Here is a 26,470-nt window from a genome sequence, read left to right as displayed (position 1 = left end):
GTGCATTGAAAATCATTGGAAAATCAAAGAGACCACAAAACACGTCCCATAACAAAAACAAATTAATTAAAGGACACAGATCGAAAATAAATTCTCCTATTCTTGTCTCCTATACAAGTCATCCTCCGGCTCCTCCTCTTCTTCTCCTTCACCAGCTGCGGTTTTCCAGGCGCTCGACTCGCGCACTTAACCCATTTCGCTCTCTGGAATTCCGGAAAATACGTAGAGCAGCAGCAGGAGAGCTAACGACCCGCGGATTCGCGGCCGATTACGAAACGACTCGAGGCGCCGATCCAAGAGAAGAAGAGGAACGAGAGACGATCGTCCCCGGAAATTGTCGCGCCGTTGGCCCATACGTTTTCTTTTCTTTTCTCGCTTTTTCCGCAGGTGGGTGGACGACTCGCTCTTGCTTAGCTCCCGATGTGTTATATAGAGAAAAAAGTTTTTCGCGGCGTTATTAGCACTGGAGGAAAGTTTTTCCAGTGGTTTCACCGAATTAGCCGACGTGTGATTTTCCAGGACTGCGACTTTATTTTGATTCTTCTTTTTGCGGACAGTGACGACAAAAAAGTAATCAAACAAAAGGTCATTCCAGCATGAAAATCAGTTAAAACCGAATAATATCCCACAAAAATCCCAAATCGACCATTACACTTGCCGCAGCTATGTCCAGCGGGTTAATAGCCGGGAATATCGCGCCACTGTAATCAAAGCTCGCAATAAACGCCGCCACGTGGAAAAGACGCGCGATTTGCGGTCGCGGTTTTCCGGCGGGTCCCGCAATCGACGGAAGTAACCTCGACGCGAGCGAGTTTCGATTTGTCGACGCGTCGCTCTTGGCTTTGTGTATTGTGTGCCCAAACGTTCACATTATACAAATGTATTTATATTCATCAATTTTTCAAATCCACAATTAAATATTATTTTTACAGGTTAGAAAATTGAATGTACGATGCGGTAATAGCCCTCGTAAACAATAAATCAGCCAATTAAACTCCATCCCACCTCCTCTTCCTCCAGCACATTTTTTCAATCGTTGAAGCAGCCCCTTGCCCTCGCGACTTCACAGCAGTAGTACCTCGTCGTAGAGAGAGAGAGAGAGAGAGAGAGAGAGAGAGAGAGAGAGAGAGAGAGAGAGAGAGAGAGAGAGAGAGTAACGAGTTTCCGGCGATTCCCTCGGGAAATCGATTCACCTCTTCCTCTCGTCTCTCTTCCTTCATCTCTCACTCTCAACTGTACAAAGGTGACACAAAAAATGCGATACCAGCTCTCAATACAAATAATTCCATTCTGCGTTTTTTTCGTATTGGAATCCGTCGTATTTGGTAATAAGATATTTTCCTTCTCGGAAGCGACCTGTGGAATTCCAACGAGATACTGCGTTACAGAGAAACGGAATTTTGCTATGTGGATCGGAGATTCTCTGTTGCGGATGTTTGGCTTGAAAGGGACTGGAGTTTTTTTTGTTTCGGAGAGCGCTGCGTTGATAGTGGATTGGAGAGCGGAATTCGAAAGGGATGAATGCAAGTGATTTATCGAGACTTGTTTCGCGGTCGATACTTTCGTGCGGCTTTATTGAAACATTATTGATAATATTCATTGGTATTTTTCACGAGTTATTTCTAGATGAAATATTTACTTCGTTTGCCGCTGTTGATTTTATTATTTCTGTACATGAATAATTCTCGTGATAACACACGTCCGTAGCTCTCGAAAAGTCAAGTCTGTTCGCAGCTCTTGCGGAAGAAATTAATTAGAGAGCGCCGCTTTTGATATTCAAAAGTCGTTACATCGCCGGGAAAATCCGGATAAAGGATGAAGCTATAAAAAAGTATCTCGAGCGAGAGAAGAATGAACGAGTCGTGTGAGACCCTTTTAATCGATATAACGATAGCATTGACACGTATTCGCGAGCGCGGAAAACTGGAGCAAGAGCGTAATATCGACTATCAAAGTTGCGACACGCTGACTGGGCTCGATTCGCCTTCATTATTTCTAGGAGTATTCGGGCGAGAATTTTTTTTTCTTCCGGGCTATTCTTTTATTCGCGGTTAATGGGGTCGAGAAATGTCGCGTATGAGGCGTGAGAACTTATAATGGATTTATGAATTTCAAGGATTAGAATTTTTCGATCGTGATTTATGGCGATGATTTTTTTTTTGTAATAGTGATGAAGGTTCTAATTGTTCAATGTATCATCCTTTCAGCTGTAACCATTAACTGAAAGTACGAGGCTAAGTAACGTTTGGCATAAGCAAGCTAGTTGGTATTGATTTCGTTGTAAACACTGACCTCGTTTAGATTCTGTCGACGAAACACATCCCCGTAAGAAGTTTGCATTTGTTCGCAAAACTCGACAGTATGACATCCATATACTCGATAATATTGATCGCAACAAGTGTATTACGTGATTTTAAGATTATCGAGGGATGGGCCAATCCTCTGGTGAATCAAATAAAAAGTCAACTGGAGCCGTATCAAGTTACAATTTTCACTAACAGTGAAATCAACTCTGTATGGGATATCGGAAGGTATGAAATTCAACGAATCCTAGCGGATATACCAACGGTTGCAGTAGATTTGGGACTACTCGAATCGCCCAGCAAAGAAAATTTGATGAGCTTACCTACTCTACGCCAACCTCGTAAGGTATCTCTTCACGTTATAATACATTACGTCACCAAATCTGACAACGAGGACCTATCAAAACAGCTATGGGATTTCTTTGATTTCTTCGTTGAGGCATCGGATATACCAAGAAGACCCAAATGCTTAATGATCATCTTCATTGACTATTTGGTGGAGACTAACGAGTTACTCAGAAACATTACTGAATACGCGTGGACAAAGAAATTTCTTGATCTCACGATTCTAGTCGTAGATGTGGCCGACCTCAAATCTAGACCATATCTGTTTAACTACAATCCATTCAAAAATACATACGAGCATCAAGTGTGGGATCCAAATAAAACTACGCTATTCCCAGACAAACTTCGAGACATGAACAACTATACCTTGAGAACCACTGTTTTCAACTATCCACCATACCTAATCATCGATTCTGATAACAACTCTACAAAACCAAATATGGATGGCATCTATTACCCCTTGATGCGTATCCTATCTTCCTACTTCAACTTTACGATGCTGTCTATCGGCGAAGTAGACAACAGCCGAACCTTAGCCTTGGTCGAAACCTTGTACAACCTAACCTCTACCGGTGCAGTAAACCTCCTACCGTTTCCAGCAGCTGTCGAAACCTTTGCTGGTTTCGGTGGCTTGGAACTGAGCTCGTTCTTCGGCTGCTTCGACGTAGCTGCGATTGTGCCTCTCCACCAAGACAGCGACATCGACCTATCCAGCCAGATCTACTTGCTTATACTGTCTGGTACAATGTTGATCTTCTTTCTGCACATCATGGCTCGTTTTCTTAGGTTTGACCGTCGTTTTTGGCGCCGCGACTACATAGTCCGAATAATATTTACCTTCAGCAGTCCTGCAGTACCAAAACGGTTAGCTGAACGGTTACTCTTTTTAATCGTGAGTACAATGGCTATGCAACATTCGAGCAACTTTTTAATGCAACTGGTGGATGTACGCATTGAAAGGAAACCTCAAGTCCTCGACAATTTTTACAACATCAAGCAGTCGCGAATGCCGATCTTTGTCGACGAGGTAATGGAACAAACCTTTTTTTCGGATGACAACAGCGATAAACTCGTAAAATTTCTCCACAATAAGGCTATCAAACAACCGAACATGATTAACTGCATAGATAAGATCAAAAACAACCGCAGCGCCATCTGCCTAACCGACCTGTACCTGGCTAGGTTTTTCACGAAAAACACATCCAATACGACGCAGGTGCTGAAAATCAGGGATCCGCTATTTTATTGCAGACCACTTGCATGCACATTTGAGAAAGGATCTCCGTACGTGGAAAAATTCAGTGAGGTAGTGCAAAGCGTCACCGAGTCTGGAATCCAGTCTATGTGGAAGTGCACCAAGGAGCTCGAAACCAAATTCGTCAAGGCGAGTAATAAACTTGAAGACAAAAAGGAGAGGAGTATGTTACTGGTAATTCTCTTGGTCTGCTTGGGTACTGGATTTGGAACAGCTGGTCTCATACTACTGGGGGAACTTTTATGCAGATCTAAAGCACGTGCAAGGAAACGAGCGTTTGGAGCTAAAACAGTTACATTTGAAGTTTGAAAATGTATCTGATGTATCGGAGCAAAGATGCATAAAATAAAGACTTGGAAAATAAAAATGTTTGGCTTATTCTTCTTTGAACATTATACTATGTGCTTTTCCACGCCTAATAGTCTTTCGCAATAACATGTACGGAAGTAACAGTCATCGATTTCTTAATGCTGCGCAAAAAGTCGTAAAGTGCACCTAGAAATAAATAATTTTCACACTTTCAACACAAATATACAAACCATTCAAATCTGGTACAATTCTCCATAAGAAAATCCGTAATTTCCCGGGCAATTACAGTCAAGCTTCTCTCGTACATATAACACTCACGACACCTCGCTCTCATCTTTGCAGCACGTACGGCTAATACAACGCAGCTACTCTCGCTCTTAGATAAGCCTCTCCTCCCTCGCGTAGCGAGCGAATCACGAGCCGCGAAATTTAGTTTTAGACGTCGAGACTTCCGGCGATGCAGCTTGGGAATAATTAAGCCGAGATCTCCGGTTTGCGCGGGACAAACAGGCCAGAGGCACTTGCATGTAGACGCTCTCGATTGTGTGTCGCACACGAGCTAATGCGCTGTTGGCGCGTCTTGGAGACATGCTTCGCGAAGCTTTTGCATAATTAGAGCTATATTACTGCGACGCTTCTTTCGGCTCGTGATGAAGGATCCTCTTGTAATTATTCGTCGATTTACTTGGAACGCAGCTACGTGGAATGTCTACGGTCTTATTCGAAGTACGCATTCGTGAAATTCTACTAGCCTATGTTTCCAGAGAAAAAAATCGCGCTTTCTCGCCCGGGTGACCCTTTCTTCGCAATCTTCGCACCCGTGAAGCGTTCTCGGGCATTAAACTCGTCAAGCTCCGAAGTAGGTAAAGAGATTACCGCGAGGGACGACTCCTCGTTTGCCTGGCCTGCAGACCTCCGGTTTTCACGTCCGCCGGGATTTTCACGCTCGCCGGCACTCGGATTCTCTAAAGATTTAGTTTTTTCTTGTTTTCTTTTTTTGAGAGGCAGAGTGAGTGAGAGAGAGAGAGAGAGAGAGAGAGAGAGAGGGCATGAGATGTTTGCTCTCCGGATAAGGATGTTTGGGATTTTTATTTAACGAAATCGAGCTATGGAATCTTCGTATAAGTACTTTACTATGCTAATCTTTATGTGCTTAATGGATAAGTAGTACATGGATAGATTGCGTACTGAATAATATTTATATACTATACATACATTTGTGATACATCTAACACTATTCAATTATTTTTATTTTTATACATTTGAATTTCACTTCATTGTACTATGACTTCATCAACTTAGATGATTTTTATACAGGCAATCAGGTACTGAATATACTAAATGCAGAATTCAATTTTGATGTATGCTCTAGAAATTATTTTTCTGGGATTTTCTATAAAATATATTTGGCTTGGTGAATACTTTCTAAATTCAATTAATTCATATATTTTAAATTGTAAACTTGATTCAAGTGACCTTGATGCATTTATTTGCAGGCTTAAAATCTTTTTGTTTGGTTAGTGTAAAATTGAAGTTTATTGTATAATACAAAACCAACGTTTTATTAAACATACATAAATAATTATGTTAGTTACTCGCTACAGTATGCCGAACCTTTGCCGAAGTAAACACTATATATTTTCCCTCCTATATGCTTGTAGGAGCTTCAATGCCCATAGTTGGACATACAGAGCAATTTTCTAGTTCACCATTCATTCTCAATTTTAATTTATGAAATGCATCATTGCAAGTTCCATGGATAACCCAAGAAATTTGCAAGTGCTAGCTATCGAATTTACGATTGATTCGATATAATAAATCAATGAGAGATTATGACTGCAGACCATTTGACTCAATTCTACACTAAAGACTTGAAACAAAAGGGAATCATTAAATGAATCGAAATTAAGAAATATTTTAAAAATAATTATGAAGAGTAGTTACACGAATTTACACATTTTGGTTGCATCACACCGCCATCGACGTAGAAATCCATATGGCCTATAATTATAATTCATTCTATACTTTGTATATCATGATTACTATCTACCAAAAACTTACCTAGATCTTCATTAATTCCAAGAGCATCATTATTGCCTTTAATGTCTGTTTGTGTGTGTATAATGTCCACAAAATCTGCATCGTCCTTGCTAAGCCTCATGCTCAAGTCATTATTGATAAAACAAGGTTGAGCTGGATCCAAACCTGTAATACGTTCTATTTTCCAAAAATCATTTTGTTTTAATAAATGAGCAGTTTGGCCACTCAAATGTGCTCCAAGGCTATGTCCAACAAAATACAAATGATTCCATCGAATATCTTTGTCAAGCTCATCCAATGATGCAATCTGAGCTCTCAGCACTTCTAAGAACCTATTACAAAAAAATGTCAAGTACCTCATATACTTTCACAATGTTTGTATAAAATAAAACTCCTTCAAAGTACTCAGTCAGTTGATGACTAGCCACTTGAGTTTGCCGAGCAGAATTGACGTAGTTCCAACTTATACTACCTCTTTTACTCCAATCGACCATAAATATGTTTGCATTTTTCTATAATATATATTCGGAAATCAATAATGTTTAGTTATTTAAGTTTCAGTATTTTTTTTATTGCACTTACCACTTCCAGAAGTTTATCCTTCATATTTTTGTGACAGTGGATCTGTAACCGTGAATTATAAAGATACTCTTTTTCGAAGTATCAAAACCAGCATCTTTCAGAGATGTCAACACACTTGAATTGATTTTAATTGGTTCTTTATGTTCACGAGTAGAAAGATATAAATCCACCTTAACAGGATCGGTATTTTTTTCAGCACTAGTGTAGTACATAAATGAACCCATGGTATAACTTTTGAAATCTATACAACTAATTTTCTTTAAATCAATGGTGTCTTTTGCATCTCCTGTATAAGCTTCGTTAAGTAAATTAGATACTAATACAAGCAACAATAGCGCGTCTTGCATGTTTATGTATGTTTAAAATTTTCTTCAACCAAATAAATTATTGATGCACAAAATTCAATGTATATCAAAGTATGCAATGATTATAAACAATTGACTATATGCGAATGAGTTTTATGAAGAGACTGTTAAGATAACCAGCTGTTCTTCGTTATAAGCCATAGAAATTATCAAGAAATCAATTTCTGATTTACATAATTAAACAGCTTCCTTATAACAATTATTTAATCAAACAAGATAAACGCAAGTGTTATAGAACAGCGATTTTTGTTCCTGATAATGATCAGAATTACTTACTATGATCATGAATTTTGGCAGCTGTTATACTATACACTCCATTCATTATTACAACATCGTCATAGATAAAAATTGAATCCATAATATATGCTAATAAGCTTTTCCAACAATAACTCTCATTCATGCGTTTAAGAAGTGATATGAACTAACTTCTTAAAATAAACGATGATTAAATCAGGTGATTATTTTTTTAAATTTAAATTTTAAACGTACGCCATCTTTAGTATTAATAATTATATCCTCAAGGATAAGTTTTATTGAAATAATACATATATTACATCACCATTCTAACATGTATTACTAAATTCCGTGCCTTGGACAGTAATCACAGCAGATAAGTGTTAAAAAACAGATGAAAGGGGGCGTAACATAGAGTGTAGAACAAAATCATCAGGATTTTGCAAAAATTAGTCAGTGCGAACAAAACTTTTGAACCCATCACAGTGTTGTCGGAGTACGTAATTTTAAGCTCATTATAAATTGTCACTCTCTAACAAGACACTATACAAGCTCATTGAAGACTTAACAAACTTTTCCAAAAATGCTATACTAGAAATGAAATATAGTCTTCATAATAAGCAACATAATTATAAACAAACAAATTGCATAAACTAATGGTCAATCAATTTTTCAATTAAATCACTAGCAATTATGGAATCAGCACGCATCTCGGTCGTCATTCTACTGCTCGCAGTTCTCCACTATCCAGCTTTATCGCTAGGTGATCGATCTAAACTAGTCTTTAAAACTGGACAGAGATTACCACACGACCAGATATTCTTAAACACTACGGAGCTCTTTCAACTTCCAAGCAACGGAGCGACTTCTGCACTTTTCAATTTCGTCAAGACTTACTCCGACAATTTGGAAAGGAATTACGTGATAACGAGCGTCGAAATAACAAGAAAGATACCGGATAATGACGACGGGGGGCAAGCTTTCGCGGGTATTGTCGCTGGTGGACCTGGAAAAACATTCGTCAGCATCGATTATTGCGTGGAGCCCAGACTGCGATATTTCTTCGATATAAAATTATATGGAACGAATTATTCGTGATAAAATGAATGCATTATGACGTGTCGATACGATCTGCAAAAATGTTTTTTAAAATGAATAAAAAAATTAAATGATAATTCCAATAATTGGACTTACTCTAACTTGCCCTACTTGCTTTAGCAGTATTTTTATCAATTTTCCGAGCATAAAACGAGTCTAAATAAATGAAAAGAATTTTCATAAAACACAATGACATCAAAAAGCGTCACACCCTAAAAAAGCCCGAGCGAGCAAAAAAAGCAGAGTATACACCAGAGCTCCAAAATGCAGATGAGCCATGCACTGTAACCATACACCTCTAACAGACGCATATACGCCCCGCTCCCTCCCTCTCGTCTATCTCTGACGCCTGGCAATGTAACGTAATTGGTCCGCAGCTGGTGTCGCACGAGCGCCGGTTGTCAACGGCGGCATCTCGCACAATGGCAGCGATGAGCCTCGGCTTCATCGTCATGGTCACGCCCTGGACGATCCAGGAAGTAGTCGCGGCCTGCACAGGCAGCAAGCCACCGGCGTTCCTCGATTTCATCGCCACCTGGCTCTCACTGTCCAACAGCTTCTGGAACCCCTTCCTCTACTGGCTCCTCAACAATCATTTCCGACGGATATCGCGGGAGCTCCTCTACACCAAGGTAAGCTGAGCTGCTTCTATTTTGCTTCATTTCATTTAATAATAAGAGGTACCAAAGAAATGCCATAATTCTTATTCCAAAGACGCCAGTAGCAGACGACAATCGCGAGGCAAACCCAATAACTTCATCAGCGCCTTTCCTCTCCGTATTTTCTTATATCCCTCCTCATCGTTTATCGGCGAGCTTTAACAAGGAAATTATTCCCCTCGATGAATTTATCCCCGGCTTGAAAATAAAGCAAAAGCTCTCTCGCGTAGCCCGCATCTAACTACTGCAAAAGAAACAGGATGAAAATCGTCACTGGGCGACCCTTTAGCAAACGCCATTACCCGCCCGCGCGTGGTTTATATCGGTAACGAGATTTTTCCGCGTCAGACCTTTTTTCCGGCACTTCGCCTCCTATCCTCGATCTCTCTCTCTCGGCCACTTTGCTGATCACTCTCGGCGCATTATTTATTTACCGGCGAAAAAGAAAAAGAAAAGCGCCTGCGACTTTAACGCGCCGTGGGAATATCGAGTTAGGACTGCTCTGGAAAATAGATGTGCAACAACTCGATAGAAAAAGCTTTTTTTATCGCTCTCGGGCCGTGTACTTGCTAGAGTTTTTTCGCGGTGAATAAGAGAGAGGCTGACTTGTATAGGAATAGTAAGATATAAAATGATCGCTATGCACATTGTTAGGAGAAGAATACTCAAATTTTTTTATTTCACTTACATAATAGTAAAAGAACCATAACAAAAATTTAAATTTAATTCAATTCAACTCGTTAAAAACTAAATCCACGCCAAGTTCTCATAATAACGAAGAGCAGTAACGAGGTTAAAAATCTCCGCGACTGCACTTCAGAAGCAATAAACTTCAATACAGGAAGCCGAAGAAAAAGAAGTGGAACACCAGGACAACTGAAAGTACTGCGCGGAAAAGCTCGCAAAAAGATAAGACTCTTGTCTACCGAACCTACTTCTCTCCTCGTCTCAGGGATAGCTCGTCGAGTGCGGGGGATTAAAGTTCGATATAGCGTTGAGCCGCTCGAGTTTTTCCTCGAAGGCTCCGGCCATATATCAACCTTTAACTGCCGGAGCAGAGGTACCTGCACTGACTCGTCACGATGAAAATTGAAAATCCGATCGTTATCTTTTTCATATCCCTAATGTTTAATAAAGTTGCCTTTACGAGGCTGTCATCCCGGAATCACTCAATTTCGCGCTTTACGAAGTCTACGAGTTTTCCGATTGCTTCCTATAAGGTAATACTAGAAAGTTTGCCACGATTTCTCGGGATACACCGCGAGCTTTTTCGAAACAAAGTGATATTCTACCTGCAGATGGTAAATGGATTACTTCGTTTCATATTCATGAGGCGACGAGCCACAGATTTGTATTTGCCTCTTTCTGTCTCTCTCTCTCTCTCTCTCTCTCTCTCTCCCTCTCTCTCTCTCTCTCTCTCTCTCTCTCTCTCTCTCTTTCTCATTTACATTCGCGCGACAAAATGAGCCATTCGCGCCAAACTTTTCTTTTCAGAGTGCGAAAGTAACTTAAAATGCTAATTTCGTGATAAATAATCCATCCGAGTTTGTATACTTCGCGCAAGACTTGATCCGTCTCGAGTAGTAGCGTCCAGAATCAGTCAGACAATGAGAATACATACCCCTTAAAAAGACATCAAACTTCGCTGGGAAAAATGTCGCGCATCCAGCGTGAAAAAGCGCACAGAGAGGCGTTACGTTAACGGCGATGGATTTTCCACCTTCGACTTTACACCTCATGAATTTCCTGAAAAGCGCGTCGTTAGCCCGTAAATCTTTGATTACGCGACAAGCCGCCGCTGTTTACCCAGCTGAGCTCGAGGGGGAGAATCGCGCGGTTGGAGGGTGGAAAGAGAGACAGAGAGAGGGAAAGATAGCGTGGAAAGAAACGGGAGGGAAGAAAGGAGGCGGGTATCAGCGACTATTGTTTAATTTCAGCGCCGAGACAAAAGTAGAATCCAAGCGCGGCGGGTGATTAATTGTAGGGTTTTTTAAACTTTGCAAGCGCTCTGCGGTCTCTTTTCCGGAACCGAGAAAAATGAATGTTCGCTGAGAGAGAAGCCGCGAGACGAATATTCGTTGTTTTGCGTGGGAGATAGACGAGTTTTCGGGTTGGTTAACTCGCAGGAAGAATGACTATTTTTCGAGACAGTGCCCTGACCTAGAGTCGATTACCGAATAAAGTAAAACATAACCTATACAAGGATTACCGACGGTCGGTAACGATTTTCAAAATATGACATTTCAACGAGCCATTCAGCGCGACGTATCTAAAACAGAAGCGATTAAAGTATGTACTTACTACTAAAACCAACAGCAGTATGTACTCAGCTATAGTACGACTAGTGGCCTGGTATCGGTCGAGATTACTTCGGTCATTAGCGCGGCCGCGCGATCGCGCGGCGAGCCGTTTCGCTTTATTTACGCGCGATCTGACAATTAAATTGAAAAACGTACACCGCCGAGCCTGCGGATAATTAATTTGACGCGGCCAATTTATCGGCGATATAGTTCCAAGCTCTCGCAGGCGTTCGCTCGTGTGATATCGCGAGGAGTAATGAATGCGATGATTATTTTTACCTAACGAAGGGCGCTTTTTAAAAGGCAGCAACGCGTGTACGTATAGGAATGAGACTCTGTTGAAAGGTCACTCGATATTTCACTTTTTGCGCAGGATCGTCATATCGCACCGTTTCGCTAACTGGCGCGATCAATTTTTAACGCACCGAATGAGTGACGCCCCTCGTGTATATTGAAATGTGTATGCCTATCCAGCTCTGCGAACGACGTGAAAATCGAAGCTCATCCGTGTTTGCTCAAACGCTGCGCTTTTTTTCAAGCGAGAGTGCAAATAGTTGTATTAAACATTCTTTAAAGGGGATGTGCTCTCTCGGCGGGATGATAAAGAACGTTGAACTTCCTGATTTCGTGAATTATCTGCTGCATAATAAGCAATTTGCATAATAGAGCGTGCGGCTCATACATAATTAATGAGCCCTCGGCTAAACAGGGATTAATCTTCGAGAGTCACAGGTGTGAAGGCTGCTACATCTCGATTAAACTCAAGGTGTTTGGGGCTAACAAATGATGATGACTGGTGCTTAGGGTTTCTCTTAGAGTTTCGATTACACAAGTTGTAACAATTGCTATTTTAGCCGAACGCCGAATGTACAATGTCACTGTGCACGACTTTGTAACGATATTTTCCTTTGTAAAAGCAATGGGTTAACGCATCTTCAATCGTTACAGCTTCTATGCAGGCCTAAGCCAATGGGACCGAAGCAGCATTGCTGCGCCACTAGCACCGCCGGCCTTGACGTCTGCAGTATTGGTGGATTAGATTTATCAGGTATGTACAAACGAAAAAATTCCTGCGCCCAACAGAGCAGCAATGATGCTCACTCCTTCGTAATTATCGGTGTTCATTAGTAGGACGGCTCCAAAACTCGGCTAACGATCGGTCGGAATCTTTCGACTCGACTTTCGTACGCGATCGATTCGTTAATAACTAATGTGATTAAATTGCAAGCGTGTGCGCGCGGGACCAGCAGCGGGAGACAAATGTTTTCGGGCGCGACGCGGGAATTCGTTTGTTTGCTGACCACAGCGGAGATCAATTAATTAGCGGCTTTTTCCTGACGGATGGGATTTCTTTGTTCTCGTGATTGCCATTGTTTGAGAATTGTTTCGAGTAGGTGGTTTATTTTTCATAGGGTTCGATTCCCAAGTGTTTGAATTCACGAGCTTTCGATAAAACACTTGTACTTCCTTTATATAGATATGGTAATGCGGAGCGGATTGAAATTCGTTAGAATTCCTTCGGATGTTTGTGCAAGGAAAACTTCAGAAGTTATTTGATTAGTTCAACTCGTTCTGAATTTCTATATTTACACGGTAATTTGAAAAGTTTAATGAAAGCCGGTAATTACCGACTGAGTATTATACGCGTGTAAGACACCTGCAGCAAATATTGACTCGAAGCTTTGAATACGTACAGTTGTTAGCTTATGAAGCGTTGAATTAAACGTTTGCAATCGCAACAATAAGTAATCTTCGTAACTCGGCCGGTAAAACTTTGCGCGGGTAATTCAAATTTCACTAAAAACTTGTCTACGTTTCAGGACTGGAGCGCTACTCGATGGAGCGTTGCTCACTCGCGCGTTGCTCAACGCTCTCGTTAGCGACTACGCCACCTCTACCGTGGGAGATGACACCTGGTGGCGTGTTGATCACGTGAGGAAGGGACGCCGCCACGCAGACGGACGAGCTCGCCGAGTACTCGCCGACACCGGCTGAGGACGAGGAGGTCAGTTAGTACAGCGTGGCGGCGTCAGAAGTAGCCTCGAGGACGCGCCGCAGCAACAGCAACGAGGATCTCATAATGTCGGCCATCGTCGGGCCCGCGATGAGACGCAGGCGCAGAAGACGCAGGAGGAGGACAGGTGGCGCTGCTGGGCACGCTACCTCTTTCAGGGCGGTATGGCTCTCGCACGACCTTAGAGTCGTTCTGTTGGTATGGGGACACGCCGATACCCTGGCGTTTCTTCTGGTCAGAAACAGCGCCGCCTACGCCTGCGTTTTTACAATGGGACGCACGGGCGCGGTCGCGACGATGGAACGCTTCTCTTGAACTGTCTCTTGATTGCTCTTGGTTCCGCGATGTATAATGAGGTTTTTCAGTTTTTTTTTAGGGGTGACTTGGACCTTTGGTCACTATTTTGGATTGTCTAAAGAACAAATTCTTGTATGATTGAAATTTATTGTTGTTAAGTTGATGAACTTTATGGTAATGCGATTCAAGTTTAGTGACTGAAGGATTCGAAACAAATCTGGCTAATGCGGCTTTAAGTCAAGGCAAGAAAACGTATTTAGCTGCAACAGGGACTAACCATTGTACAAGACTATTAATCTTTGAAATATTTAAAAAATATATATATATATATAAATTAGAACATGTATCAAACTTTACAGAAATATTTAGTTACTCTTGTACAAGAGACTTCAGACATACATAATCAAAAGGAAGAATAGAGTTGTTGCAACTGAATACGTGTCCTTGCATTGATTTGATTGAAAAACAAAATTTTTCACTTCACTCGATTCAAATTTATTGCAAAACTGCAGACACGCGGTACTAAAATTTCTGTAAAAATACTTAACCGAAATATTTTATTAGTCATATCCGTAATTTAAATATATATTATATCGTAATAATCATGATATTTTTCTATTTGCGTAATGAAGTATCTCTTAATTATATTCAATGAATTATCGCATAATATCGCTAACTATATTTACTTATTATCAATGAATTATGTTGAAAGTCTAACGTATTTGGTATATCGTGTAAAGACGAAGCCATGTGTTCTACCGCCACACTTCCTTCGAATTAATGTCGAACATTAATATTGTTAAATTAACGGTAAAAAAAATAAAACAAAGGTGACAATGATTTAACGATAAAAATATAGCCGATAACGGTATAACTTACTAATACACGATGACAGTAATCGTAAAACGCTGGGCGCGATGTACTTATATTACACAGTCGAAAGAAAAAGAATAAAAAATACGGACCTAGTTCAATAAAAAAAAAATGTGATGATACTCGCCGTATAAAAGACAATTAAAAGCGGTTTTAGTTCGGGGGGATCAAACGAAAAATAAAAATAAAATACACACCGAGTGCTCTGAATCGTATAAAAGCAATATGCACTCGCATACACGAGGGTGTGTGTTATGCGCGAAGGTTGATACCAAACGCAAAGGTCACGTCTCAATTAGGCGTTTATATACGCGGGCTAACGAAGCAATCGACGTAATTGTTGTTAAACGCGAAACGGTCGGGGTTTTGTGCCGAGAAACCGACTACTGCGCGACTTTTGGGACAACTATAGGAGTATCCGTCGCTGTAAGCGGAGGAACTGCATAGCTCGGGGCTCGATTTTTGGCCCTATGTTTGATGCACTGATTGTACACTGAAAAAAACACAGCCATTTTAACTGAACTCGCACCAGTAATCCGTCATTGTACGAAGACTCGCCAAGATTACCGTAGAGTTCAGCAGTTTTAAAGAATCAGTTAGGTCGTTTTTGCTGGTGTCCCGCGTAAACGACCAGTTTTACGAGTCGTGACTCGCCAAAACTACCAGTGGCACACCGTTGTTCTTACTGAACAGTCGTTACGGTGGCAGAACGGTTAAAACTACCGGACTTTACAGCAGAAACGACTGTGTTTTTTTTCAGTATAGTGTGAAATTTGTGGTTTTTTCGAAAAGATTATTTCAGGAAGCACAAAATTGGGATTTTTTATTTTGAGTATATAATTGCTCATTTCACAGAAAAAGAAGTGCGAATCCAACTTGAAAAGTCAGAGTAAACAGTAACAATAATTATTATAATGCATATATTGTACGATCGCAAGATTATTTTGTTGAGAATTGTGCACGTGTAAATAACTGTAAGTCCACCGATTCGTCACTGCCCCTTTGATATGGCCTGTCCCGTAATAAAGAAGAATAATATATAAAATAAAATAAAAGTCGTCGCCGATTTTGCCATTTAAAAGAAAACGAATAAAAAAAAGAATGTCTATAGTGAATTACATGAGTATAAACCAATTACTACATCTAATCAAGCACAAATGTTGTGTGGGAGGGATGATCTTTTTGTAATGGAAGAAAAAGCCAACACAATGAAGAGAATTAAACATAAATCGCAAAGTGCGATGATTACATATAACATTTAGGTATATGAAATTAAGTGAAGCACAATTGATTATAAAGTAAAGAAGAGAAAAAAAAGAAAAATATGTAGGTGACATGAACTAACTAAGTAAAGTATGAACTATATATGATTTCATTATATACATATATACATAGTAATGAATTGATTATTAAGTAAGAACTTTTAGTATACATACGTTGATATGTAATAACGCCTTATACCACGAGAAAACATTTTCAAAGACAGGATAGACGTTCAACTTTAAAATTCAATCACTTAAATATAGATAATATATAAATATACAGTACCACAATAATACTATGTAATAGGTGAATAAAAAAATAATCATCCGAGTGATCGAGTTAAATTTCAAAGTTCAAAGTCTATCGTAGTCTTATACGTATATAAAAGATATGAAGAAGAACACAAGAGGCGCTCGCCGAAATCTACTCGCTGTTACAGAAATGGAAATAATTTTATTGTAAATAAATTCTATATATATCTTATAGTCGATGACCGTTCAGTTGTGACACGACAAAAAAAATGGATATCAACCAAAGTATGTTTATTTAACGACGCATTTGTAAGCATAAAACTATGTTTGATGTATCATATATTAAATTACTCATAACAATCAAATACATGCAGTAGTCCACGTTCTTTTATTCACCCTTACAACGTTCCAAAAGTGCAAATTTGAAAATCAAAAGCGACAACCGGAACCGAGAGCCAATATCCCGGCGGGATTTTTAAAAGCGCATAATCGAATGCTTTAGAATCATTGGCAGGTACAGGTTTGACGCGGAAAAACACGTGTAGAACACACAATGGGCGACGAGCATTCGTTAACTGGGAAAGCCCAGCCGACCGCGAAAATTAACTGTGACGCGCGGAATCGAAACGCGAAATTTCCGAGGGAACGAGAGGATGTGTGTACATACCTATATGTATGTGTACAAGGATGTAGTCGCGTGTATCACATGCAAATGACAATGTGTACATGGGGGATGTATTCCGGGTGCGATCGGCCGCAGGAAATTATTGGTTTTAAACATTACCCCGAGCATCGCGTTGGTTTCAACCATTATTTTCAAGTCAACTGTTTATACAAAATGAAAATTTAACTTTCGACCCTCGCTCGAAATTCCCGAAAAGCCCCGATAAATTCCCTCTGAGAGAGAGGACTTAAATTCTCTGATTGGGGTATTCGAAGCGGAATTCCCCGTGCAGTGCAGACATGCGGGCTCGAGTTGGCAGCCCAGTGGTCAAGAGACGAAAATTACAATATACGCCACAGCAGCTTATATAGCCGGGACGAGTCTCTCGTCGAACAGATGTAATGTCGCGCAGTTTGTCCTTTGATGGTCAGGTCGTTTCGAAGCGAGGGATGTTGGATGAGGATCAGACTCGTCGGTATTCGTATGGCTATGCGCGAATAATTTATTTCGGATGAGATTTCGGTGCCAGGCATATCTCTCTGGATGATTATTATGTAAAAATATTATCAAACTCTACTATAATTTGGTAAAATAGAGGTTATTCGGCAGCATTCGAATACGAAATTTATACGTTTCCAACTTGTGTAACGATCTCGAAATTAGAGAAGCAATGCGAGACGATATTTCTAGAGTATCGCATATAATACGCGAGAGAATAATTACCTATATGACGAAGTAATGAGAACTGATGCGCCAGAATTCCTTTGACGTGTAGTTCCGCGACATTATGCTAGTGTCGTGTTGCAGGCTCAAACTTGCATCGTATAATATTAGACACGCGTTATACTCGTTTGCATTCCGTGTGTAAACTCACGACTTAGTTCGAGTTAGGCCCTTATTAGTCAACTTTAATTACTTGCTTATTCTTAAATGATTAATTAGTACATAGAAGTTGACTCTCAACGCTCGCTACGAAAGGCCAATATTATTAGAAGTAAAATCGTAAAAATTGTCGGTTCCAACCTATAAATAGGCTTGTATATACGGAAAACAATTTAATCAACAAAACACAGCGATAGCCGTAACGAACTCACCCTTCGACGTCCACTCTGCAACTCTTATTCTTCATATTCTGAAGATCGATGTTTGATGTTTCTTCATCACACAATTCACAATCAAGTCTCTCGTGTAATGTAAGTATACGCAGAAAGAAACTGGAATTCTCACACTGAACCATATTACTTAACAAACTTTAAACTACTTTTATACTCGCAGCAAACATTTTTAAACAAAAGAAACGTCATTTACCAACATCCTCGAGAACATCATCTCACCTCAGCCCACAACTTACCGGCACCGCGATATTGCCGGGCGCTCGTCGTTGACGCCGTTCGAGACAGGCACTTTAGTTCCACCTCGTGTGCGGTAGATGGCGCGTAATACGCATTTTCAAACCGATCGCGCGGGTTTACACTTCATATAGTCGAATCATAGCTGAATGAGACAAGTACATTAATAAGGATACTTAGATCAGAATAAAGAAAACGAAAGATCTTTTAGGATCAGACTTGTTATTGCATTTTTATTCTGAGATTCATAAAATATTTACAGAGCACTTATTTATCGCTATGTTATAAAGGTAACTTACATAGTTGTATAAAATTATTAAAAACAGCCTGCTATTTTGTGCATACACCAGCCTTTTCTACTCTAAGTTAGTTCTAATAATTTATATTTTTGATCAAAATGTATACACGTTTTTTCGCCAATCGTATTATACAATGTCAAAAAAGATATGCGAGGTTTAGTTGATTTATTTGCACCATCATTGGAGTATGCCACTTGTAATATCATGGAAACCATAAATTTGTTTTTTTCTTGATGTAACATATCAATGACCAAATAAGCTTGTTTTTCATATTCTTTCAATACAGTCTTGTATTCATTTTCTAGCTGTGAAAGTCCTTGCATCAATAGTTCTTTATTTCGGGAATATTTGGCCTTAATGATGAGAGCAGTTTCTTTGTTTCGAAACATTAAATCACAGAGTTTAGTTGTGCCTTGACTATTATTAACTGAAACGTTAGATTTAACGCCGTTAGACGATATTTGCCGTAGCAAATGATATAATTCCAAGCTTAAAGTGGCTTCATAGTCGGGTTGATTGACTTCTGCCCATTTCGTAATAAATAAATCCAAAGATTTTAGAAAATAGTAAGCATAACTTTCCATGGTATCGTTACCATTTTCCTTTTCTTTAAAATTAAGAAAGTCATTCGCATGTCTCAGAAATCTTGATTCTATATCGAATTCGCTATTTGAATCTATAACCATTGTTTTGTAAAATTCAATATATCTATTTTTAATGGATTCTGTTAGAAATCCAATTTTATAGTCTTCCCAGTAAATCAAATCAGAATTGTACAGCTGACGATAAAATGAGGTAACGCTATCATTTTCATTCAGAATTGGCCTGCTGTACTTCACCATAAGTTCATCGCTGTTTATTATTTTATACAGTGCCTTCCTTTGGGTTTGATTTTGCGGTTTGACTAGTGTTATCTGACGCTTGAAATCATAATGCACTTTTTTATCAGGCATTACATATTTCTGGATTTTATCATCATCTTTAAATTTGAGACTTGCTAAAGTTGGTGCATAATCGCTAAGTCTCTCTGTCTTCAAATGTGGCTGTTTTACAAAAGTAGAGAATATTATTAGAGAATCTATTTCAGATGCTGCATGGATGATATCTTCAGATTTTTGTATTTCTAAAATATTACTTTCCAAATGAATTGCTATTATTTTTTTACGAAACCTATCTGCTCTCAATTCATCCAAATTTTTGGAAAGATTCCATGTTACCGCTCCCAAGTCTGGAAAAATACCTGTATGTGTGCCTATATCCCTATCAGCGATATGAACACATACATATTTAAATATCTCAAGCCTTGTTGTGATATTGTCAAGGTAAGACTTTAGCACCTGAAATACCAAACATTTATTATTGCAAACTAGACCGCCGCAAAATGTTATATATGGCTTATATTCGACTAGTATTAGAGAGTTTGTAAATATAAATAACTTACCACTGTTGCCATTTTATAATCAATGTCAATTCCATCTTTAGATTTCACATTTGGTATATTGGCATCAACAGTCTCATCAATCAGTAATTCCTGGATTCCTTCTTTAGCTAGATCATACTCTGGATAGCTTCTTTTTTGAAATTCTCTCTGAAAGAATGTATGTAAATTTATACATACAATTAAACCGTAATAATTGTAACTTTTGTACTTACATTTAACCGATCCAAACAAGGCTGTAGTTCTTCGATACTTTCAATATTAACAATATTAACTTTCAGATCCAACACTTCGTTGAGAAAAGCCTGTACAGAATATAGCTTAGATGCATCCCTTGTTTTAAAATTACTAAAACGTAATCCATTCCTTTCAATGACATCCCTCTACAAAGACAGTAACGAAATCAATTAAAAATATCTTATAAGCCATGAATAAAATAAAGACAAATATAGCCTAAATAAAGTTTACCAAAATACTAGCGTCTGTGATTTCTGACATTGTTTCGGTTATGTGATTAAATGGTTCAGCAATATCTTTTATTTCGGTCTTTGGACGTCGTATATCACACTGGTCTCTCCAGCCTCCATTATAGTACACAATAATAGAAGGCCAGATCCCGGGGTTTCGTGAGTTAATTCAAAGGGCGCCGGTGGCACGTCAAAATAGTTTTTCAAAACGACAACCACAACACCACCACCAGCCAGCCACCAGCCGCACATCCATTCTCCCAACAGATGTCGCCAGCAGTCCCAAAACCCCATTCCACATATATCCACTTAACCTACCTATCGACCGGTCAGCATCTAGCTTTAGCGTAGCGCGTTATTTCGCGAGAATCGACCAATCGACGACGTTGAGCCAACGGACCGCGAATTGTTCTCTCCTCTCGCTCTCGCATAGAGAGGGTTAATGACTCATAACTAATGAGGGAGGAGTCGTCGGTCTGTATTCCCGTGTTGTACATACATATACACATACGTGATTCTTGCGGAGGAGGCGACGCTGCTGCTGCTACTGTCTTTTTATTTCATCCGTTACACAAAAAATCCATTCCTGAACTGACTACGGCAGCGTCTAGTCGAGGATTAACTCGCCTTTTTGGAGCTCCTCGCGTAAGTATTTTCGTGCTTTCCTGTTGGGAGGATTATTATTAGACGATGCTTTTTGGGAGATCGTTATCTCGACTGATTGATATGGTGCGCTGGATTACGCATAGCAGTGACTTTTCCGGGAAAAAATTGTTTGGATGGTTGGTCATTTTTTGTACTTATATAAAAAAGAGTTTGAATCGGGTGATTTGAAAATAAAAGACTCGTCCGAGCGATTTTTTGAGAATTTCAAGGATTTATGCGTGGACCACAATAGGAGGGAAACATGGCGCGCCCTTATAGACCAAATAAGCCAAAGAATTGCTCCGATTTTTTTTTTCGAACTGTTAAAAAATTTTATTTGTCGGACTAGACATTTTTTTTAACCCTAGATTTTCTTACTTATAAAGGATATTTTCGAGGTTACTGGAATTACGTGCGCCCGTCGGACTTTTTTATTTAGTAAAAAAACAGATGGTCTTGTACTAGAAATAATTGAATTGTCTTTACAGGTTACATTGGATCATAAATGCAGTTGAACGCATAGGACACCTCAGCACAGTTGAATGTTCAGAAAGAGAAGCAGCGAACAATGATTCCAGGTGCTAACTCCAGTAGATAGTCATTTTTATAAGCGAGGTGGTAAGCCACATGTGCACAAGTCAGCATTATACTTTCTACCGATATAGTTCTTTTTATTACCTATGACCCTGCAATTTGTGAAATTGCCTCTTAAGATTTTTGATATCACTTATACCTTACAAAACAAATCTGTCGTCAAAGCGCAGTCTCAGATGCAAAGGATTTAATCGTTTACTCATCAGTATTTCAAAAGTGTATTAGAAAACTTGGCTAATAAGTCTACTATTCCATAAGCATAAGGATTTTAGAAAGAATTGGTGCTTCTAAGCATCATCTTTTTACAGTTATATATATATATATATCTAAAGCTCAAAGTAATCAGAATGTCGTTGAGTGCAAGCGCAGAAAATCTGCCCACTGAGAACCAGATCAGTGGTAGTGACACCAACATGTGCTTAGAACTTGCTTTAGAGGGTGAGCGTCTCTGCAAAGCAGGAGATTGCAGAGCTGGAGTAGCCTTTTTCCAGGCAGCCATACAAGCTGGTACAGATGATCTGCGAACTCTAAGTGCCATTTACAGCCAGCTAGGAAATGCTTACTTTTATCTTGGTGACTATGTGATGGCTATGCAGTACCACAAGCATGACTTGACTCTTGCAAGATCCATGGGAGACAAGCTAGGGGAGGCAAAATCCAGCGGTAACCTGGGAAATACGCTGAAGGTAATGGGCAAATTCGACGAAGCGATGATCTGCTGCAAACGTCACCTCGAGATATCCAGAGAAATAGGTGACAAGCTTAGCGAGGGCAGAGCACTGTACAACTTGGGAAACGTGTATCACGCCAAAGGAAAACAAAACGGCCGAGTCGGACACCAGGGCCCTGGTGAATACTCCGAGGAAGTCAAGGAATGCTTGCAGCAAGCCGTCAACTATTACCAAGAGAATCTGGAGTTGATGAAGGAACTAAGTGACTCCGCAGCTCAGGGTAGAGCGTGTGGAAACTTGGGTAACACCTACTATCTACTCGGCGACTTCCAGAAGGCCATCTTCTACCACAACGAGAGACTGAAAATAGCCCGGGAATTCGGAGAAAAAGCAGCCGAGAGAAGGGCCAATAGTAATCTTGGAAATTCACACATCTTCCTCGGCGAGTTCGAGAAAGCCGCTCAGCACTACAGACGCACACTGGTGCTCGCACAAGAGCTCGGAGATCAGGCATTCGAGGCTCAAGCCTGCTACTCTCTGGGAAACACCTACACTCTGCTCCGAGATTATTCGGCAGCAGTCGAGTACCACTTGCGACATCTCCTGATAGCCCAGCAGCTGAAGGACAGAGTCGGGGAGGGTCGAGCCTGTTGGTCTCTGGGCAACGCTTACTCCGCTATGGGCAATCACGAGCAGGCTCTCTATTACGCCAAACTGCATCTGCAGATCTCCAAGGAACTGGGCGACAGCATGGGCCAGGCTACCGCTCAGATGAACGTCGCCGACCTCCAGAAGATGTTGGGCATCGAGAAGACCGACGACGACAAGAAGAATCTCCTGAACACCGCGTCCGCCAACATCGTAGCTTCTTCCCCTGGCAGATATAGACTTCGCAGACAGAGCATGGACAACCTCGACCTCATCAAGCTCACTCCCGACGGCAAGTCCAAGGAGCCCGAGGAGCCGTTCCGCGCCAGAGCCGGTATGGCTCCACAGCCATCTCAGAAGGAAGAAGAGGACGAGGAGAACTTCTTCGAGCTGCTCTCGCGCTTCCAGTCCGGCAGGATGGACGATCAACGCTGCGCCCTGCGCACAAACCAGAAGAAAAACAACAACGCGCTCAACCAGAACAAGGCGAGCAATAAAGACAAGGACGAGGAGGACCTGATGCAACTGATCGCTGGGATGCAGAGCAAACGCATGGACGAGCAGCGAGTGACTCTGCCCTACCTGCCGGGGCTCAACACCACGAAGAACAAGACGCCGGTCGACTCGTCTAGCCAGTCGCTGGTTGACGACGACTCGTTCCTCGAGATGCTCGCCAGGTGCCAGAGCTCCAGGCTCGAGGATCAGCGCAGCTCACTGCCAAACTGCCCTATACTCAAGGACGACGAGCAGGAGAACAACGAGAACGCAGCGTCCGGGGCTACCGTTCCGGAGGAGGATCTGTTCGCGCTGATTCAGAGGCTCCAGGCTGGGCGGATGGAGGACCAGCGTGCCAAAGGCCCGAACAAGACATAAACTGCTACGACGTCGATGTATATGTGTATATTTCTGTACATAACTTTAGGCTTTCTTTTACAATCTATATATGAGCGCCACATTGTATTTTCGTTCTCTTACTCGATGAGTTATCTTGCGACTTCCAGATTAGGATCGTGTTTTGAAAATTATCGTAAAGATGTGTAACGTACATTCACTTGGTCCATCGAAAACGACTGATTCAAGTGCTATAGTAGGAATCTCGTAGAAAGTAAATTCAGATTGTGATATCGAGGCTGTTAGCACAATAGCAAGCCCCTTGAGAATTCAGAAAGAAAATTATTACCATCGCATTGTGTATTCGTCGATACTTTTTAACAGATCTACCGCATGGTTCTCGTTTACTTTTTAACCGTGGGCGTTCTTTTTTTATACTTCTACTATATATTATACTTAAATTATGAATATTTTGATACCTTTTATTATTTTTTTAACCGTAGATATTTTATATGCTAGCCGTTAAGGTATATTTTATTCCATCAGTTTTAATCCATCAGCTATCCGATAAGCGCTAATCGCGTTGTCTATGTGTCGATGGCTTGTAACAATGTAACGTTCTTGTTAGAGACTCGCAGCTCGAGACTTCGTTATTTTGTACTATATGACTATTATACACGTGTACCCGAAATAGTATTCGTAAATTTTATTCCCTCTCTCGCGGAGTATAGAAAGCCATTGCTTTTACGTTATTAAAGTTTTAGATGAAATTTATGAGAAATCTTGTAGGGCAGCTTTTAGGAGCTTGACTTAGGCCGTAGAAGCTCAGCGCCGGCGTGTAATACGATGAAAGCTTGCAGCAGATCCGTGTAAATAATCTCAGATATAGTGTCCTGTAAATAGTATTAAAAAACAAGCAGGAAAAAATATGATCAAAATATGCCCTCTAGAAATGAAAGATTATATTATATGCATAGAGTATCCACGTTATTATTATTATTATATCATATTCTATAACTATCTATACCGCCTGCGTCAACAGCAAGGAACAAAATCATGTAACAGCGTCAGCTTCTCTCATCGTTCGGCCTATAGAATAGATTGACGACCGAATAAAGCGACGAGACGAAAGTGTGAACCGTCGTCGAAACTATGTATTATCGATCTTCATCACATAGAGAGAGCGAAGTAGCCAGGGACACAATTCAGAGTTTGTATAGACACACACACACAAACGTATATATACATATATTGTTATAGTCGAGTGTGTATATCAAAGAGGCTCGCTGCGTGGAAGAGGAAATAAAAATTGTTAAAAACTCTCTCTTTTTTTCCTTCCTTTTTCAACGCAGAGAGCAGCCTTTGAGAGAGCCGGCGTACACAATGGAGCCCCCCACTCGTTCTCTCTATTTTTAATCGAATATAATTTCTCGAGTATATGGTCGACGCTTGTATTCCTCCCTTTTCGTGCGTATAGGGCGTGTAGGCTTTAATGCGTGTGTAGATTGTTAGCTACTTATCGCGCGACGGGAATAAATATAGCCGCTTCGCACGAAGGAACGCATAATATTGTATTTATACTGAGAATATGACAGTTTATTAAAGTGTCGATTTTTATTTAACTCACACAGATGGAATTTTGTTATTTGCGAAACTCTGCTCGTTCCTACGATCCTTTTAATTGAAAACAAAATTACTGTACCGTATCTTTATTGTATGTATGATTCACATGTTTGACTGTTTCATGCTTGTGTCTTTTGCTTCTGCCTCTGACGCATTTGCGAGAGAACCTCTTGGGATCTGTACGACCAGTCGATGAAGAATATGTCGGTTTTCAGCAAACAGGACAGCAGGTGCCTCGCGATTTCGCCGTTGTTCGAACCGCCTAAAAACGAATACGATCGATAGAAAAATAATCACAGTTATGCATTTCAATCGAGATAATACGTACCGCTGCTGAGCACGCAATCCTCGGCATACTCCTTCTTACGGCCGTCGTCCAAAATTAAGTAGTATCGATGTTTATCTTTGTTCACCGTGTCGTCGTCGTTGACCTACGGCAATGTTTTTGTTCAAAGCGTTGCATGTCGGTAATTGGTTTAAATGTCATTGTAATACTCACTATGCGATGTTTTTTCAATAAGCAAAGTGCAAATTTGTCGAGGCTACCGTCTTCGGGCAGTGTTTTTGTGCGTCTGACATGATCGATGCTGACTAAATTGAAAAATCGATGAAATGCTCGAATTGGCCAAAATATTTATTATCGTCGGAGCCACGTTGTTTTGATTTATACTTACGTAACGTATTTCCTGTTTCCCGGAGACAGGCATCTTCCCTCTCTAGCAATTTTTCTTTCAGTTTTGGCCCGAATAGAGCCTAAAAGTATTTTTATCTTGATAACATTCGATTTATCAAAAAAACAAACATTTTTTACTCACGTTAGCGGCAGTTAAACAAAGCGCAAAAACACAAAATACGAAAAGCTTCATTTTCGATTAAAATGCATACTGAAACTTCGAGAAATTCGTCATTTAATCGCGACTCGAGAAGAACTGAACTTTAAAAAGTGTGTCGAGCTGCTCTTTAGGAGGCGATAGTTTTTTTGTCGAACGATAGCAGAAACTTGGGCGACGTACATGCTCTCATCCCATACGAGACTTTGTATATATATGCAAT

The 26,470-nt window shown here is 40.3% G+C and overlaps 6 protein-coding genes and 1 long non-coding RNA gene across 15 annotated transcripts in view; 3 read left to right on the top strand and 4 right to left on the bottom strand.

The window, feature by feature from the left end:
* LOC100122064 (trace amine-associated receptor 8b) overlaps positions 1 to 16,555 on the top strand; it is a 69,810-nt gene extending 53,255 nt beyond the window's left edge. For all 8 annotated transcript variants that reach the window (XM_031930785.1, XM_031930789.1, XM_016989833.2 and 5 more), the window contains 3 exons: positions 8,909 to 9,163; positions 12,439 to 12,538; positions 13,311 to 16,555. In XM_031930785.1, the coding sequence (XP_031786645.1) occupies positions 8,909 to 9,163; positions 12,439 to 12,538; positions 13,311 to 13,426 (471 nt within the window). In that variant the 3' untranslated portion in view covers positions 13,427 to 16,555. The remainder of the gene's footprint in view (positions 1 to 8,908; positions 9,164 to 12,438; positions 12,539 to 13,310) is intronic.
* Positions 1 to 18,224, bottom strand: part of LOC116417463 — a 59,131-nt gene extending 40,907 nt beyond the window's left edge. The window contains exon 1 of the long non-coding RNA XR_004227716.1: positions 17,947 to 18,224. This is a non-coding gene — a long non-coding RNA (uncharacterized LOC116417463). The remainder of the gene's footprint in view (positions 1 to 17,946) is intronic.
* LOC116417462 lies at positions 1,165 to 8,617 on the top strand. The gene is made up of 2 exons (XM_031930801.2): positions 1,165 to 7,929; positions 8,122 to 8,617. Exon 1 carries the CDS (start codon positions 2,362 to 2,364, stop codon positions 4,210 to 4,212), a length of 1,851 nt encoding a protein of 616 aa, XP_031786661.2. The 5' UTR covers positions 1,165 to 2,361; the 3' UTR covers positions 4,213 to 7,929; positions 8,122 to 8,617.
* On the bottom strand, positions 5,925 to 6,643 carry LOC103317733 (lipase member H-like). The gene is made up of 3 exons (XM_031930793.2): positions 6,274 to 6,643; positions 6,157 to 6,213; positions 5,925 to 6,082 (listed from the first exon to the last, which is right to left on the bottom strand). Exons 1-3 carry the CDS (start codon positions 6,611 to 6,613, stop codon positions 5,937 to 5,939), a joined length of 543 nt encoding a protein of 180 aa, XP_031786653.1. The 5' UTR covers positions 6,614 to 6,643; the 3' UTR covers positions 5,925 to 5,936.
* A 182-nt stretch (positions 18,225 to 18,406) lies between the features above and the next one.
* Positions 18,407 to 20,654, bottom strand: LOC100679614. The gene is made up of 4 exons (XM_003428113.3): positions 20,407 to 20,654; positions 20,154 to 20,321; positions 19,942 to 20,088; positions 18,407 to 19,837 (listed from the first exon to the last, which is right to left on the bottom strand). Exons 1-4 carry the CDS (start codon positions 20,434 to 20,436, stop codon positions 18,563 to 18,565), a joined length of 1,620 nt encoding a protein of 539 aa, XP_003428161.1. The 5' UTR covers positions 20,437 to 20,654; the 3' UTR covers positions 18,407 to 18,562.
* A 113-nt stretch (positions 20,655 to 20,767) lies between these two features.
* Positions 20,768 to 25,420, top strand: LOC100122113 (G-protein-signaling modulator 2). Of its 2 annotated transcripts, none has more exons than XM_003428114.5 (2): positions 20,768 to 21,050; positions 21,539 to 25,420. In XM_003428114.5, the coding sequence occupies exon 2, from the start codon at positions 21,992 to 21,994 to the stop codon at positions 23,834 to 23,836; it is 1,845 nt and encodes a 614-aa protein (XP_003428162.1). In that variant the 5' UTR covers positions 20,768 to 21,050; positions 21,539 to 21,991; the 3' UTR covers positions 23,837 to 25,420. The 2 variants fall into 2 exon arrangements, with proteins under 2 accessions (XP_003428162.1, XP_031786639.1); XM_031930779.1 differs by lacking the exon at positions 20,768 to 21,050 and adding an exon at positions 21,169 to 21,187.
* LOC100114139 lies at positions 25,151 to 26,454 on the bottom strand. Its single transcript, XM_031930795.2, has 5 exons — positions 26,233 to 26,454; positions 26,092 to 26,170; positions 25,917 to 26,008; positions 25,746 to 25,848; positions 25,151 to 25,679 (listed from the first exon to the last, which is right to left on the bottom strand). The coding sequence occupies exons 1-5, from the start codon at positions 26,281 to 26,283 to the stop codon at positions 25,537 to 25,539; spliced, it is 468 nt and encodes a 155-aa protein (XP_031786655.1). The 5' UTR covers positions 26,284 to 26,454; the 3' UTR covers positions 25,151 to 25,536.
* Between the last annotated feature and the right edge of the window lie 16 nt (positions 26,455 to 26,470).

This window comes from Nasonia vitripennis, chromosome 4, assembly GCF_009193385.2.
Source record: "Nasonia vitripennis strain AsymCx chromosome 4, Nvit_psr_1.1, whole genome shotgun sequence".
NCBI classification, from domain to species: domain Eukaryota; kingdom Metazoa; phylum Arthropoda; class Insecta; order Hymenoptera; family Pteromalidae; genus Nasonia; species Nasonia vitripennis.
This window is presented reverse-complemented; position numbering and strand designations above follow the sequence as displayed.